Genomic DNA, 18433 nt, shown 5'->3' with positions numbered 1-18433 from the left:
AAAATGGCTGAGGCAACAATTCCTATACTGGTTTAGGTATATGGGTGCTCAAGTGTATTCTCAGGGTTTGGCTAAACATGCAAAGAGTTTCTGGTATTGGTTGTTGCTAGTGAAAGAGATTGGAATACTGGGGCCATTTTGTCTGTTGAGACAGCATCAGCCTGCATGTTTTATTGTCACTTATTTGTAGCTTCTATATTAGTGATGTGTGGGTCCAGATTTTTAGGAACTGCACCTGAACCAAACCCGGCCCGACCCAGCTTAAAGACCTGCACCCATCCCGCCCCACAGTGATGTCACAAAAGGGGCAGGGTAGGCACCAATCTATAAATGCGGGTGGGGGGAGTGGAAGGAACTGCTCAACCCGAACCCGCCTACGGCCCGAAGATTTGATGCAGCAGCCGGGCCAAACCCGTGGTTTATATATTAAACACTAAACTGGTCTAGTGCTGCAAACTATGTTGCCAATCAATTTGATATTAATAGCTATCATATTGTCTATATTAACTATACAGTATTTTTCCTATTAACAAGTAAATGTTTTTAATTATACGTGTAGTACTGTGAGTGACGTACACTTATGTGTATAAATGCTGTACCGCTGTCATTTGACATATATGCTGATCTGCCCTAAATGTGAAGTATGGGATGGAAGGATTTACGCACAAGGAAAGTATTGTTCAGATGTCAGCATTTCTGAGAAAGCATGGTGGAAAGTACAACATAGGTCAGCTGATTAAGTATAACATTTGGGTTGTAAAGGACAAGACCAAACAGTATGTAGTAAATGAAATGTGTAATAAAGAGGAGCAGCAAACCAGCTAAATATTTTTCTTTAGCAGAAACGCTGTTGCCATGGCCTCTTTAAAAAGGGTGACACAAAAATAGCCACTCCCACTTTTTAGCAACATTTTTTTGAAAACAGTGGAAAAATTACAGGAAGTTGGTCTGGTTTGGCACAATTGCAACATTTTTAGTCCCATATCAGGTCCTGCTAGCTGCTGACTGGTTCCTGTCCTACAGTGCAGTGAGCTGAGTACCACTGGCTCCCCTGCACAGCCTGGGAAAGGAGGCAGCAGCAAGTGGAACATTTGGAGTGGGACTAGTAGGGTTTTTGCAGACATTTTAACAAATCAGCACAAAATGCTACTTTTGTTTAAGCCCATTTCTTCTGTATACGAGTATAATGCACAGGCACATTCTTGTTTTTCACATTATATGCTCTTTTAAAGGCATACAGATAACAAATGAACATTTTGTAAGGTAAGTTATGTAGTTTCACTCCAGAGAAGGCCCCAGAGTATTTAGCTGCAAAGTGTAAAAAGTTTATGGTTCACATATGTTATTTGTGTATGTAACCTCTATTTTGGCCTTCCCAGACTAGTACCAGTAGAACACGGGTTATACTGGACTCTCTCACCCGGAGGGGCCTTCGCAAAGTGGAAGAGGAAGGTGTTATGTAACTACACCTCTCTTGCTGCTATACAGGAAAATAAAGACATAGGGCACCAGAAATTCTAGCAAACAACAAAACAAAAAGTTTTTATTGAACATCCACAGGGTTTACTCACAGCAGTTTCTCAGTGATATGGGCAACATCACATACAGAGCGTAACACAGGCTGACACTACTCTGTGGACAGACTTGGAAGAAATCTCTCCTCTGCGACACTCCCATAGTGGCCTGGATCACCGTAGCGAAATCTTTTATCCTGATTCCCTCTCCACTGGGATCCCTACACTACAGGCAATATGGTCTGGGAGAGATACCTCCAAACTGCCACTCCTATATTGGGGCTCAGAATTGCTCTTTTTAGCTCAACCATAACTGACTTACATTCTTATAGTTTACTGTTACAGGAGCTACACCTGCCTCATTCACGGGGCCCTGTACCCTGACTTTAACTGGGCTCAAGCCCAAAGCACACATCCACCTTGTTCCTAAGGTGAAAGGCAAAGTTCCACTCCTTTCCCAGCACTATACCAAAGTGAGGCAGGAAGTGGTCACCCTACCTGCTAGCCAATAGTATCCAGATGCTATTACTTAGATACATCTGCCCAGCAACTAAGGGAACTGAACCTGTAGGGATTTAAATCCATAAGGGATATTAACCCTATGGACCCCTACATGTATTTGAGTACAAAACTTAGGGGGTTATTTAATGAAAGGCACATATTTGCAGAGGAGCAGTAACCCATAGTGACCAATCAGCAGGTAGAATTTATTGGTCACCTGTTTAAAAGCAAACATCTTATTGGTTGTTATGGGTTACTGCTCCTGAGCAAACATTGTGCCTTTTATTACAGATGGGGGACAGTATTTACACAAAATACAATGAGTGTCATACGGATGTGATAATATACTACATCCTGCTTATAACTGTCCCAACAACCAAATAAAAGAAATGACCACATGAAAAAAAGTCTCCTGCTATTGTGACATATAATAGACAAAACTGCACACCTGGTTAAACAACCCATTTAAAGGTATTTATATAGGCATTTTCGTTATATTTATTATCCTGCATTAATAAGGGGTTGTGTCCCATGGCCGGAATAGGTGTATCTACAAGTGGATTAATGCTGCAATCTGATTGGTTTTCCCCTTCACCTGAAGGGCCTTCCTCTTTAATCCCATTGGCTGGTGGGGGCTGTTCCGCCTGAGAAATTTCATGGTTTGTGAGATTTCCATTGACACAAAAATCTGCTCCTACTTTGTGCATTTTTAAATGTACTTTTAAACTACCGTTATGTGTAAAACATTTCCCACATTCAGAACAAGAGAAAGGTTTCTCCCCTGTGTGAGTTCTGTGATGATGTTTGAGGTGACTATGTTTCGAAAAACATTTCCCACATTCAGAACAAGAATAAGGTTTCTCTCCTGTGTGAGTTCGTCGATGGACATTAAGGTCTGAAGAAGTGGTAAAACATTTCCCACATTGAGAACATGAATAAGGTTTCTCTCCCGTGTGGGTTCGTCGATGGACATTAAGTTCTGATGAAGTAGTAAAACACTTCCCACATTGAGAACAAAAATAAGGTTTTACCCCTGTGTGGATTCGTTGATGGACAATAAGATCTGATGATCTGCCAAAACATTTCCCACATTCAGAACAAGGAAATGGTTTCTCCCCTGTGTGAGATTTTTGATGGCGAGCAAGGAGATAATGAGTTGGGAAACATTTCCCACATTCAGAGCAAGAAAAAGGTTTCTCCCCTGTGTGGGTTCTGTGATGATATTTAAGTTGAGCTTGAGTTTTGTGGTTTCTATCAATGTCTCTTTTCTGAAGAATATGATTTGTTACGTGGGATTCATGTGGGGATATATAGGCATTTTCATTATATTTATTATCTTGCATTATTAAGGGGTTGTATGCCATGACTGGAGTAGGTGTATCTGTAAGTGGATTAATTCTGCAATCTGATTGGTTTCCCCCTTCATATGAAGGGCCTTCGTCTTTAATCCCATTGGCTGGTGGGGGCTGTTCCACTGGAGAAATTTCATGGTTTGTGAGATTTCCATTGGCACAAAAATCTGCTCCTCCGTTGTGCATTTTTAAATGTACTTTAAGACTACCGTTATTTGTAAAACATTTCCCACATACAGAACAAGAGAAAGATTTCTCCCCTGTGTGAGTTCTGTAATGATGTTTGAGGTGAGTATGTTTCGAAAAACATTTCCCACATTCAGAACAAGAATAGGGTTTCTCTCCCGTGTGGATTCGTCGATGGACATTAAGGTCTGAAGAAGTGGTAAAACATTTCCCGCATTGAGAACAAGAATAAGGTTTCTCTCCCGTGTGGATTCGTCGATGGACAGTAAGGTCTGATGATCTGGCAAAACTTTTCCCACATTCAGAACAAGGAAATGGTTTCTCCCCTGTGTGAATCTTTTGATGACGAGCAAGGATCTGATGAGTTGAGAAACATTTTCCACATTCAGAGCAAGAAAATGTTTTTTCCCCTGTTTGGGTTCTGTGATGATATTTAAGTTGAGTTTGAGTGTTGTGGTGTCTATCAATGTCTCTTTTCTGAAGAATCTGTTTTGTTACGTGTGATACATGCAGGGACGTAAAGGCATTTTCATTATATTTATTATCCTTCATTATTAAGGGTTTGTATCCTATGACTGGAATAGGTGTATCTGTAAGAGGATTAATACTGCAATCTGATTGGTTTCCCCCTTCACATGAAGGGCCTTCCTCTTTAATCCCAATGGCTGGTGGGGCCTGTTCCTCTGGAGAAATTTCCAGGCTTGTGTGATTTCCATTGGCACAAAAATCTGCTCCTCCTTTGTGCATTTTTAAATGTACTTTAAGACTACCGTTATGTGTAAAACATTTCCCACATTCAGAACAAGAGAAAGGTTTCTCCCCTGTGTGAGTTCTGTGATGATGTTTGAGGTGACTGTTTTTCGAAAAACATTTCCCACATTCTGAACATGAATAAGGTTTCTCTCCAGTGTGGGTTCGTTGATGGACATTAAGGTCTGATGAAGTGGTAAAACATTTCCCACATTGGAAACAAGAATAGGGTTTCTCTCCCGTGTGTGTGCGTCGATGGACATTAAGTTCTGATGAAGTAGTAAAACATTTCCCACATTGAGAACAAGAATAAGGTTTCTCTCCTGTGTGGGTTCGTTGATGGACAGTAAGGTCTGATGATCTGCGAAAACATTTCCCACATTCAGAACAAGGAAATGGTTTCTCCCCTGTGTGAGTCTTTTGATGACGAGCAAGGAGGTAATGAGTTGGGAAACATTTACCACATTCAGAACAAGAATAAGGTTTCTCTCCAGTGTGGTTCCGTTGATGGACAGTAAGCTCTGATGATCTGGCAAAACATTTCCCACATTCAGAACAAGGAAATGGTTTCTCCCCTGTGTGAATCTTTTGATGACGAGCACGGATCTTATGAGTTGAGAAACATTTTCCACATTCAGAGCAAGAAAAAGGTTTTTCATCTGTGTAGGTTTGTCGATGCACAGTAAGTTCTAATGATGATAATGGTTTCTTACCTGCATGAATGCTAAGATGATTGTGAAGATTTAAGTGATGAGAAAAGTGTTTCTCTGTTGTATGGGTTCTTTGGTGTCTATCAATGTCTCTTTTCTGAAGAATCGGTTTTGTTTCGAGTGATTCATGTGGGGACTTATAGGCATTTTCATTATATTTATTATCCTGCATTATTAAGGGGTTGTATCCCATGATAGGAGTATATGTTCCCTGTGCCAGTTCTGTAAGTGCATTAATGCTGCAATCTGATTGGTTCCCCTCTTCACATAAAGCCACTTCCTCTTTAATCCCATTGGCTGTTGGGGGCTGCTCCTCTTTGTAAATTTGAGGGTTTGTGTGATTGTCATTGACACAAAAATCTGCTCCTTCAGCCCCAATCTTGCTTGTCTCATTATTATAACATAATGTTTCTTCCAGATCAGCTGTAATATCTCTCTTATCTTCATATTCACAGTCTGGCAATGAGAAGAAGACACCACAGGGTTTGGGTATCAAAATAATAGTAATAATGTAAACTCCCCACAAACAAAACAGTCTCTTTAAATACCTGCTACTGCAGTTTCCTTCTCTTCCTCTAACCCACAGAGCCAGGAATTTTCTTTGGATAGTTCTTCTCAAATTACTAAACATGCTCTCCAGTCTGGCAGCCAATGAAAAGATGGCTGGTTTCTCTAAAAACTCTGATCTGTTTACTCCTACCTTTTATCTTAACTCCTCTCCTGAGCTCAGTGTAATCACTGCAGCTTTGAATCCAAGCAGGGCTTTTTTTAATCATGGTCTATTGTGAATGTGTAAGCCTGCATTCATGATTGCATGAACTTCACAGGGCACATGTGCTGTTTCTATATGTAAATGTCACTGATGATGTGTCAGAGGGAAAATGTCCACCAGGTGAAAGCTGCTATTTGTTTTAGGAAAACATGATAGCACTTGCAAACAGAGGGGGATATATGTAGTACAAATGATGTGGTGGGGAGATGTAGGGTTTACATGTCCTTTAAGGCCTCATTTATAAAGGGTGGCAGAGATCTCCAAGACTTTTCTGTATCATATAATTTAATGTGCTTAGGTGCCAGGTTGTCTAAATAGTTTACAGATGGATAGGAAGGGAGGCTATTGCTGATTTATATGTACAGTTAATGCTCCCCTATTGTTTTAAATCCCTACACTTTCATGTATCTAGTTTGAGTTATTCACATAAAGTGTATCATTGGCCTATAGGCTGATGACCACTTCCTGTCGCACTTTAATATAGTGTTTGGCAGGGGGTGGATCTTCCTCTTTGGCTTTCCACCTGACGAACATGGTGGATGCTGCTAGGAGCCTGGGTTGGTGAAGTCAGGAGGCAGGAACCACATGAATGAGGTGTAACCAGGACTGGGTAATTATATTGTGTGTAGCTTGTGCTTCAACTAGGAGGGATAGCAAATGGCCTGTAGTGTAGGGATCACTAAACTGAATAGGGAATTTGGTTTACGGTTTAAACTGATCCAAGTCAATGTCCAGAGATCTGGAGGGATGCCTATCTCAGGGATGTAGATTTCTCCCTGGAGAAGAGAGTAACAATCAGGGCTGTGGAGTTGGTACATAGGTTATCTGACTCCTCAATGTATATAACTCCCATATCATATTTAGCTCAAGTATAGCCATCTCCTGCGTTGAACAAAAGTTCTGTTGAGTGGGCAGTATGTGTTCGTTACAGCAGCCATTTCAGGCTTCATCAAGCTGTGTCTTGAGATTACTTTTAGGACACCCACGTGCGGCCTCCCTGCACGTAAACACGGTCTTACCATCTCAGACACGCAGCGCGGTTGGTTTTGGCTAAGCAGTTTCAATCCTGGCCAATGGCACCTACTCTAGCGTATATACGCGACGGTCAGCTTCTTTAAAAATCGTGGTGTCAGAAAAATGAATGTGCGTCCAGGGCCTTAGACAATTTCCCTTCACCATCAATGAACCAGAGAATTGTTGAGAGAGGTGTATCCAGCTATTAGGCCATGCCTCCATAATTTAAGGGTTTACATAATGTGTAGTATTTTTGGGTTAGTAAGTTGGGGTGTAGATGCACTTAATTTGGATACAGAACAGATTTCAATTCAGCTCTGCAATGTGCATTTTCCAACACAACATGCTGGAAACTAAGTCTGTTTGATAGCTGGGTGCTTGTAACTGGGTATAGATACCATACTGACATTATTCCAGGTCTCTCTGAAAATATCCTGCATAGATTTTATGCTCTGCATATAATAAAAAGCACCCGTTACTCACCCAGTGGGTGGAGCTGCTGTGGCTCCTCCTTTATCCCTTCCCTGTAAAGGTCCTGGTTTCCTTTTATATAGTCCCACTCGTCCAAGGAAAAATAGATGGAAACATGACCAGTCCTTATGGCAACCTGTCACACACAATGTTCCAGTCATCCCCCAGCCAGAGAAAGGGATTATCATCCACTGTTACTAAACAATAAGGGGCCGCTGTACCCACCTCTCCAGTCAGCAGCTGGATGATGTTGGACATGAGTTCCAGGATCTTCTTGTCATTCTTGTTATTTTCCTTCTGTATGACGGAGCCAGGGGCATGCAGGGCCCCCCCATCATCTGACTTCTTCCTAGGGATGTAGTGCTAAATATTGAAAGGAAGAGAGAATGGTGTTTGAGCTGCAGAGAGACCCCCTTTGTACAGACAGACAGTCTCTTGTCAGTGTGCCAGTCACAGTGCCCCTCACCTCTCCAGTCAGCAGATAGATCATCTCCAGTGTCAGATTCACCATTCTCTCCTTCTTCCCCCGCTCCTCCTCATTTTTATCCTTCTTCTTCCCCTTCATCCCTGTGTCACTCGCTTCCTCCCACATTCCCATTGGCTCCTTGTGGGAGGGACTGACCTGGAAGTGACCCTGGAATTAAGCACTTACACATTTCTATACAGGATTATTCCCAGCAATATCCCCCAATAGAATTACAGGGGCCTAAACCTATATCAAAGCAAACCACATATACTGGCAGTAACTTTAAGCTCCAGTTATATTTTTGACTAGGCTGGTACCTACCTGTATAGTTGCATTTCTTTGGAAAATTGTCTAAAGATCATGGGCTTGATCCTCTCTCTCACCATTAGCTTTTATAGGAGAAAGATTGCTTAGACTGAGAGTCAGATTTATCAAAATGTGAGTTTAGAGCTTAATAAACAAAAAGAAAACTCATCCACATTCTTTTCATTCCTATGGAATTTTTAGAACTGTATTTATCAAATGGTGAGTTCTAACTTTCACTCACTTATAAAAACAGTTCTGAACATCCCTCAGAAATGAATAGAATAGAATGAGTTTTTATTTAAGCGCTAAACTCACATTTTGATAAATCTGCCCCTAAGCTTGTAGCTGATTTGCCCTGTCAGAGATATTTCCCTCTCAGGTCCTGCTAGCGGCTGATTGGTTCCTGTCTTGCAGTGCAATTTGGTGACTGCCATTGGCTCCCCTGCACAGCCTGGGAAAGAAGCTTTGTTTCTATAGCTAGAGGAGCATTAAGCTCTGGTACATTCTTGTTATTTGCATAATATGTCTCCTTTACAGGAGCAGTATTCCTAATATATCACTAATGTCCTTCCATTTCTATTGGCCTCAATGTGCCCCAATCCCCCCTCCCCCCAAGCCTCCCCCTTATGTCACCACAGAGTGAGCCGACAGCCTATTCTTATCCCTACTATTCCCCCACTCTCCCTACCTGCTCCCCAGTATGTATAGCTGCCCAGCACTCACACAATCAGTAGCAAAGTGTCCCTGGGAATAATCAGCTCATGTGCTCCTTTAGTGCCACCATTAGTGCCGTCCCGCTCCCTTACTTAACTCTTTCTCACACTGTGGCTGTGCAGCAGGAAGAGAGGAGCTCATTGGCTGTGAGTGGAATGTGGGCGGTACAGAGAGCAACAGAGAACAATGATTGGATTAGTGAGCACAAGGGAGGGACAAAAAGATAGGGACAGAGGGAAAACTCACAGATTGCTTTGTAAATGTAAAATAATAACTGAAATTTTTAGGATCCTTCAGGGTTGCCAGATTGGCAGTTTTATAGCCAAATTGGGCTATTTTTAAAACTTAGTGGCAGGTTTGAAAGTCCAAATCCACCAATGTTTGGATTTGGGCTAGTTTTGGATGTTCCAGTGGGTTTGGACTTTTATAATAGATAGACTGTGCAAAATAAAAAAATGTATCTAATATAGTTAGTCAGGCAAAAATGTAATGTATAAAGGCTGGAGTGAGTGGATGTGTAACATAATAGCCAGAACACTACTTCCTGCTTTTCAGCTCTCTAGTTAGTCATTGACTATAAGGGGGGCCACATGGGACATAACTTTTCAGTGAGTTTGTAATTGATCCCCAGCATTCAGCTCAGATTCAAAAGCGACAGTTATGTCCCATGTGCCCCCCCTCAAGTCACTGATTGGTTACTGCCTGGTAACCAATCAGTGGAAAGCAAGAGAGCTGAAAAGCAGGAAGTAGTGTTCTGGCTATTATGTTACACATCCACTCACTCCAGCCTTTATACATTACATTTTTGCCTGACTAACTATATTAGAAATATTTTTTTATTTTGCACAGACTATTTATTTACACAGTTTTTATTTTTACACTGAATTGTTCCTTTAACCCCCTCTAATCCCACTGGCACCATAGCTGTGGGGGAGGGAAATAATTGCCCAGTGCAAAGTAAATATGATTTTGCCGTTAACCCCTGCCTTCTAGTCATACAGCAACATCACCTTGCAAGCCAAAAAGAGAGGACTTTGCCCCCTCTGACCTCTTTTAATAGTCCTTACCAAGCACAATAATTCACAGGGACAGATAAAAAGAAAAACAGCCCATTTAGGCGCCACAATGGCTTTATTTCAAGGTACAGCAGCCACTGTGTCCTTTCTGCTGTTACCAAGGGGCCAGTGTATAGAATGAACCATGCGGAACAAGGCAACTCTGCGCACAGGGAGATTGGGGACTAGCAAATAGTGTTTAAATGTCTTGGGTATTTAAGTTGTCATAAAAAGATTATGTAATGTGACAAATGTAATGTGTAAAATGATGTAATGTGTGGGACAGACTGTCCGTTGCTGCCTGCTCCAAAGTACTGGCCCTCCCACCTTTCTCCTTACGTACAGAGAATCCTGCCTGCCCTCTTGTGAGGGAGAGAGAGCCCTTTGCAGCAGGCAGGCAACACACTAGAGGGGAGAGAGGTAGAGAAAAGAAACTCACAGGCTGCAGACCAAATCAGGGAGACAATCAGGAAGTTCCATTGTTTCTCTGCTTCCACAATTTGCTTCTCAGATTCAGTCCACTCAGTCTTTTGCACCTTCAGATACTCCCATTGACATGGTTTTTGTTTCTCCTGAACTTTGTCTCTGTTTTTCCTCAGACCCATTGTTCCAAACAAGCTGGGCATCCAGGTGTAAATAAACCATGGGTCTGTATATATATATATAAAAACACACACGTACAGTTTGCACTTATGAATAGTGTCACCGTGATTTCCAAGAGTGACTTCGGAACCTAAAGTATACAGTTAGAGGCAGAGGATAATTCTACTACAAATACATTAAATACCGTGAGAGGCAGTGGAAACATTAGCACTAAATACATTATATACTGTAGTGAAAATGAGTGTGTCACTGCTTAATAATAGAAAAACACATTAAAGGGATACGGTCATGGGAAAACATGTTTTTTTCAAAACGCATCAGTTAATAGTGTTGCTCCAGCAGAATTCTGCACTGAAATCCATTTCTCAAAAGAGCAAACAGATTTTGTTATATTTAGTTTTGAAATCTGACATGGGGCTAGACATATTGTCTGTTTCCCAGCTGTCATCTCAGAATCTTGTTTGTGCACCAGAATGGGGGACCTGATGTCCATCCCCATGTCCTGGCTACACAATTAAATGATTAAGAGAATGGGGGAATATGCGGAGAGCAGTGACATCTATGAAGTGCTGAATGGAAAGTGAAAGTATTTGTCTGCCCCGCCTCTGTGCCTAAGGCATGCGCAGACAATATTTGATTGACAGCTGAGATTTTTTAATGAGCTTTTAATGAGCTTACAAAAGTCCATAGCATTGTTGCAAGTGACTAAAGGTGCCAGTCAAGTTGGCTGGGGTGGAGATCTAGGTCATCTTTCAGTCCAAGGGAAATATCAAAACCCACTCAGGACAGCATCGTCATGCCTCAGAAAATGTAATGCAGTTGACCTTTCTGCATTTCCATTCCCAGCTTGTGGAACCTGTTCAATTAGTGCCGTACAATCTGATACATTTGGTGTAAAACAAGAGGGCACAAGCAGCAGATCTCTTGAGACAATTATGTAAAGGTTAGTGAGTACAGGATCTGCTTTTAGAGAATTTCTGCTTTTCATCTTCCAGGGCATGTCAATATTGCAGCAGACTTTCAATGACCTTGTGTTTTATAAAATAGTACTACTTTTGTAGGTCCTGTGACTTACGGAAAAGAACCACAAAATGGAAAATTCATACCATACTTTTCCTGGACTAGATCATGGCAGTGCGCATAGTTTCCCACACTAATTTAAAGGGGACCCATCACCCAAGCAAAATGATGTGTTTAGGTATTTAACAGCACTTAAGCAAGTTTATAATGGAGGTCGTTAATTAGTTAGTCCATATAGAGATTGGAGCCAGCCATCCATTTTGTGTGTATTAGTCAAGCAAAATGAACTTTAATAACACTATATAAATTATTTGAATTTCGTTTCCTTCAGTCTGGGAATTCATAATTATAACAAGCAGGCAGGAGCCATATTGTGGACTCTGTTATTAAGACAAGTCTTGTATCATCTCAGAATCTTGTTTTTGCACCAGAATGGGGGACCTGATGTCCATCCCCATGTCCTGGTTACACAATTAAACGGTGAAGAGAACAGGGGAATGTGGGGAGAGCAGTGACATGTAGGAAGTGCTGAATGGAAAGTGAAAGTAATTGAATTATGCATAGAGGAGGGGCAGACAATATTTGATTGACAGCTGAGATTTTTAAATGAACTTACAACAGTTATGAATGCTTTAAATCAAAAATAGAAATATTTCATGTTTAATTTGAAAAGGGCTTTTATTATAAAGATTTTTGTGTCTGGGTGACAGGTCCACTTTAAATAGTCCTCTGAAAAGAAAAAACAATATTCTTCCTGGGTGGAAGTATCTGGATAATGTTTATAAGAGCAGTCCATCAGCATCAGAAGGTTGTAGATCAGTTCCTGTACAGGAGTTTGCCTCCTATGCGCAAACCAGCAAGCGCAGCTCAGTCACCAACTGGAACCCTGATCAAATCAGGGAACACAAGCCAGACACTACTGGTTGTGATGTAAATAGGAATATGTAAATAAGTCTCTCAACTCCCATCAGAATGAATAGAACTATAGGAAGGGTGTGCACTGGGGAATTCATAAGCAAGTGTGTGCATGGGAGGGGGTGTTTAGACGTATATTGGGGAAACAAGTTAAATGTTTAGATACTGTATGGCCTCCAAACAAGATCTATCCCACTGCAGGCTCATCTACAAGTTGGCACCCAGTCTTAATGAAATAGCATTATAGCTCAGCAACAAACATCACATTACCTAAATGTAAACTGATTTTAAACTGCACCAATAAATCAACCCAACAAATCTTGTGGAAAATGAATTTCACAAAATAGTTTTAAGAGTCACTTATCATAGAAAAATATTGAGCTTGCACTCAGGTTTTGGGAAACAATAGTATTATTGAAAAGAATTGCCCCTTGTGAGCACTAAGCTGCCTACAGTGGGGGAAGTGCACAGCTCGCTTATTTATTGCATTGTGCTCCATACAAATTCCACATCCTACGTCACACACATATGTATATACTATCACTTGTTTTTATAAATAGTATTGTTGTCCTCAACCATTGTGTTGATTTAATTAGCTATACCTCCGGTGGGGGATCCAATTTTCTATGATAATTTTCGATGATTTTATTTAAAGTGACTCTTCCTATGATTATGGTGTAATCTCCTTTCCTTTTGTCTCAATAGATGTCCCCTTGCCACTAGTGTCATCCTATCAATGAAAAAATGATTTCAAGTGTATTTCCCCCTTCTAATTTATAGTAAACACACATATATAATTGACAAGTCATTCCCAGCTGGGTATATCTCCATTATGTTATCCAATGTGAAAGGAAAACACACCTGCCAAAGTGATATCCATGGAGTCTCATATCTATTGGTATATGACCCTTCTTGTTCAATAAAACACTGAATATTGTCTGTTGTTGGGGGGCTGAGATATAGTCTCTCATTAAGTTAGGTTTCCTCCATTTCCAAGGGTGAGAGAAGAGTATTTATCATACACAAGTCTTACCAATGGTCAGTGTCCCATCAGCCAACAGTTTGGACAGTATTGGTCTAAGAATTATCCTATGATGAACTGCATATTGCACACAGTTGTTCATCATCTCTGTAAATACTGAAGGGCATATTAAAATATAATCAATGTAAAAGAAAAGTTTGGCTGATTTGTAAAACATTTCCCACATTGAGAATAAGAAAATGGTTTCTCTCCAGTGTGGGTTCTATAATGATAAGTTTTAAACAAAAACATTCCCACATTATGAACAAGAAAAAGGTTTCTTCCCCATGTGGGCTCGTTGACGATGGGTTGCAAGTTGTGACGAAGAGACAAAACATTTCCCACATTCAGAACACGAAAAAGGTTTCTCTCCTGTGTGAATCATTTGATGACGAATAAGGTGAGATCGATCTGAAAAACATTTCCCACATTCAGAACACGAAAAAGGTTTCTCTCCTGTGTGAATCATTTGATGACGAATAAGGTGAGATCGATCTGAAAAACATTTCCCACATTCAGAACAGGACAAAGGTTTTACCTTCATGTGGGCTCCTTGTTGATGGGCAGTAAGTCCTGATGAAGAGGAAAAACATTTCCCACACTCTCCTGGCTTCTCTCCTGTGTGAATCATTTGATGACTAACAAGGCTAGATTGCTTTGAAAAACATTTCTCACATTCTGAACAGGAAAACGGTTTCTCTCCTGTGTGGGTTCTCTGATGGATAATAAGTTCTGATGAAGTGGCAAAACATTTGTCACACTCAGAACAAGAAAATGGTTTCTCTCCTGTGTGAGTCCTTTGATGACTAACAAGGCTAGATTGCTTTGAAAAACATTTCTCACATTCTGAACAGGAAAATGTTTTTTCTGCTGTGTGAATCAATTGATGACGACTAAGGCTAGATTGATCTAAAAAACATTTCTTACATACAGAACAAGAAAAAGGTTTCTCTCCTGTATGAATCCTTTGATGACGAGTAAGGTGAGATCGATCTGAAAAACATTTCCCACATGTAGAACAAGAAAAAGGTTTCTCTCCTGTGTGAATCATTTGATGACGAACAAAGTGACATCGTTTTGAAAAACATTTCCCACATTCAGAACAGAAAAAAGGTTTTCCCTTCATGTGGGCTCCTTGTTGATGGGCAGTAAGTCCTGATGAAGAGGAAAAAGGTTTCTCCCCTGTGTGCATTTGACTTAGATGGACAGTAAGTTCTGATGAAGAGGCAAAACATTTCCCACATTCAGAACAAGAAAAAGATTTCTGTCTTTTGTGGGTCATTTGATGTTTATCAAAGTCTCTCTTGTGAATCAGATATTTATGGCCCTCATTGCAACTGTATTTTCTACGTAATATATTTTTTGGTGACCAATATGAATTTCCATCATATTTATTAGCCTTCATTTTTAAGAGGCTGCATTCCATTATAGGAGAAGATGTATCTGTTCCCTGTATCTGTTCTGTAAGTGGATTAATGCTGCAATCTGATTGGTTTCCCTCTTCCCATGAAGCTGCTTCCTCTTTAATAACAACAGATATATAAGTTTCTGCCAAGCTGTTATTCAGGCTGCATCCCATGATAGGAGTAGGTGTATCTGTTCCCTGTATCTGTTCTGTAAATGGATTAATGCTGCAATCTGATTGGGTTTCCTCTTTACATGAAACAACTTCCTCTTTAATCCCATCTGATATATAATTAGTTGCCAATCTGTTATTCAGGCTGTATCCCATGATAGGAGTAGGTGTATCTGTTCCCTGTATCTGTTCTGTAAATGGATTAATTCTGCAATCTGATTGGTTTCCCTCTACACATGAAGTTGCTTCCTCTTTAATACCATTGGCTGGTGGGGACGGTTCTATTGGAGATATTTCTGGGTTCATATGATTTCCGTTATTATTACAGCATGAAGTTGCTTCCATATGTGCTGTAACATTGCTCTCATCTTTATATTCACAGGTTGCTAAAAAAAAAGACAATTATTTATGGCTGAACAGATACACATCAATAAAAAATACAAACTTTTTCTAAGGACCACATGACATTGATCTCAGCCCACAGAGAAACACAGTAATTAATATCATCTGACAAACAACTTTGATTTGACAGAATGTGTCCAAGGGTACAATTTAGCACTGGGGGCATGGACTGAAGCATGCAGGTAAGTAATCCTATAGATAAACACAATATATAGGCTCACTTCCCTGTTTTCTCTTCCCACCCCTAAGTAATGAGAAGAGTAGGACAAGAAGTGGCCCCAAGGGTGAAATTAAACCAAGGTACAGAGGACAGAGGCAGACTTGTAGAAATAATGTGTCTGCTCCAGTTTACCCTTCTTGGACCACTGTTTGCTGAAATGAAACATTTTCTGTACAATCAAGCCTGAATACAGATCCTGTGACCCTCCTGTATGTCCTGTGACATTCTACTTTAAGCTTTGATACAGATCCTGTAGAATGTCACAGGACATACAGGAGGGTCACAGGATCTGTATCCAGGCTTGATTTAGGAACAGTGACATCTAACTCAGTCAATTCTTTAAAGGAGACAAAGTTGAAGTAAAAAAAGAAAAACTATTATTGTAGACAATAATGAATAATATATGGTGCTGGTTCAAGTCTTGGTTTAAATTAATATTATCTTCAAAATGCCCCTTTGTTGGAGCTCCCTCTAGATCTGCTATTGTCTCTGTCTGTGTATCAAATGAAGAGTGGGCGTGTCCCTGCCAAAAGCACAGTAGAACAGGGACAGCCAATTACAGACCCAATTTCTTACAAGCAAAGGCTGGTTTTAGTTCACCACAATGAAACCTTTAGCTTTGCTGCTCTCTCAGTCTGTAGTTTTTTTGGGTTTTTTTTTTTTGCATGTTGAGAGAAGCGGATTTGAAAATTACAGGTTCTGCTTGAGTGCAGGTATACAAAGCAGAGATTGTCCAAAAAATTGTAAAAAAAATGCCTGCTTTCATGGTTTTTGGGCCAGTCTCCGCTTGGCTCCATGTACCTGCCTGCACTAAACCAGAAGCTGTACTTGTCAGTGCAGATCAATGGAATTGGGGAAGGGAGGGAATCCGCCGCTTCTCTCAGCATAAAAAAAATAAAAACTAATGAGAGCAGCAGAGCCAACACTCTGTGTGTCTCAGCCTTATGGCAAACTATCTCTCATATCTGAAGTAACCAACTTAATTATAACCTACCTTCTACTCAGAAATTAAGCTAAATAAGTATCATCCCCCATTCATCACATTTGCAATCTGAGTCATCATTGTTAGATCCTGGAAAATACAGATATTCCAAATATCCAACATATTATGGGAGAAATTGACTCAAATATGAACTCATGGCTGTACATCTAATGATTCCTATGAATGAACCAAGCAAAACCAGGAAATGTGAAATAAATGACAGAATGTAGAATGTTCTAAAGATCCTAATAGACAACAAAAGCCACATCACCTCTCTCTCAAGCTGTCGTATCATTATCATCTTCTCTCAACTAATTAAAGGGATGTCCTTTTTACAAGTGATTGTATTTAGTTACCCTGGGCCGGTGCTCTTATCAGCAGAAAACTGCAATGGTCCAGCAGTTCTTCCAGTGAGCACCACGGATCAATCTGCTTCCTTCTTCTTCTTTCTTTAAATTTGCCAGGGTAGACGCATGCGCAGAAGAACGAAATAGCAACTTCTTCATTAAAGTTTAGCTCTTCACTCTACCCACATGAATACAGGAAGCTGATTGCTCCGTGGTGCTTGCTGGAAAAACCCCGGGCCGAAAAACCCCGGGTGATAGGAGCACAGGCCCAGGGTGTGAGGTAAGTGGAACAATCACTTGTAAAAAGGACATCCCTCAAGGTTTCAGGTAAATGAATACAATCACTTGGGGGTGCCTAACATTTAGCACCCCCAAGTGGTAAATGACTTTCCATCTCCTTTAATAATTATTATTTTAAAAAATTAATATGGTAATTATATGCCTGCGCCACTGGTTATTCACTACATATAAAGAGATGTCCTAACATTCTTCCGGGTCTCCTTGAAATGTCAAACATCCTGAATAAATTGTATGCTTTGTATAAGATAGAAAGCACTCATTACTCACCCAGTGGGTGGAGCTGCTGGGGCTCCTCCTTCATCCCTTCCTCATACAGGTCCTTGTTTCCTTTTATATAGTCCCACTCGTCCAAGGAAAAATAGATGGAAACATGATGAGTCCTTATGGCAACCTGTCACACACAATGTTCCAGTCATCCCCCAGCCAGAGAAAGGGATTATCATCCACTGTTACTAAACAATAAGGGGCCGCTGTACCCACCTCTCCAGTCAGCAGCTGGATGATGTTGGACATGAGTTCCAGGATCTTCTTGTCATTCTTGTTATTTTCCTTCTGTATGACGGAGCCAGGGGCATGCAGGGCCCCCCCATCATCTGACTTCTTCCTAGGGATGTAGTGCTAAATATTGAAAGGAAGAGAGAATGGTGTTTGAGCTGCAGAGAGACCCCCTTTGTACAGACAGACAGTCTCTTGTCAGTGTGCCAGTCACAGTGCCCCTCACCTCTCCAGTCAGCAGATAGATCATCTCCAGTGTCAGATTCACCATTCTCTCCTTCTTCCCCCGCTCCTCCTCCTCCTCATTTTTATCCTTCTTCTTCCCCTTCATCCCTGTGTCACTCGCTTCCTCCCACATTCCCATTGGCTCCTTGTGGGAGGGACTGAACTGGAAGTGACCCTGGAATTAATCACTTACTTATAAAAGTGGATTATTCCCAGCAATATCCCCCAAAAGATTTACAGGGGCCTAAACCTATACCACATCAAGGCAAACCTCATATACTGGTCCTAACTTTAGGCTCCAGTCATATTTATCATAGGCTGATACCTCCCTGCATGGTTGAAAATCTTGGGAAGTCTCCCAAGCCCACAGCATTGGTCTTAATCATGGGCTTGATCCTCTCTCTCACCATTAGTGTTATGATTGGTATCCCAAACCCAGAACAAACCCCAAGGTCTTGGTCACAACTAAACCTTCTGACTTTAACAACCACCTTTTTCGGGAGGAGTCCTCCACTA

At 40.8% G+C, this 18433-nt stretch overlaps 1 protein-coding gene across 1 annotated transcript in view; it reads right to left on the bottom strand.

Moving 5' to 3' along the window:
• Positions 1–1515: 1515 nt before the first annotated feature.
• The window catches only part of LOC108703837 (zinc finger protein 850), a 28443-nt gene continuing 11525 nt past the window's right edge, over positions 1516–18433 (bottom strand). Inside the window, exons 2-8 of the mRNA XM_041576350.1 lie at positions 17919–18092; positions 17678–17815; positions 17465–17540; positions 13636–15332; positions 7496–7552; positions 7283–7406; positions 1516–5469 (exon numbers count right to left, since the gene is read on the bottom strand). Coding sequence (XP_041432284.1) covers positions 2468–5469; positions 7283–7406; positions 7496–7552; positions 13636–15332; positions 17465–17540; positions 17678–17815; positions 17919–18056 — 5232 coding nt within the window. The 5' untranslated portion in view covers positions 18057–18092 and the 3' untranslated portion in view covers positions 1516–2467. The remainder of the gene's footprint in view (positions 5470–7282; positions 7407–7495; positions 7553–13635; positions 15333–17464; positions 17541–17677; positions 17816–17918; positions 18093–18433) is intronic.

Source organism: Xenopus laevis, chromosome 9_10L, assembly GCF_017654675.1.
Source record: "Xenopus laevis strain J_2021 chromosome 9_10L, Xenopus_laevis_v10.1, whole genome shotgun sequence".
Classification (NCBI taxonomy): Eukaryota; Metazoa; Chordata; class Amphibia; order Anura; family Pipidae; genus Xenopus; species Xenopus laevis.
Note: the sequence above shows the minus strand (reverse complement) of the source record. Positions and strands in the feature narration are given on the sequence as shown.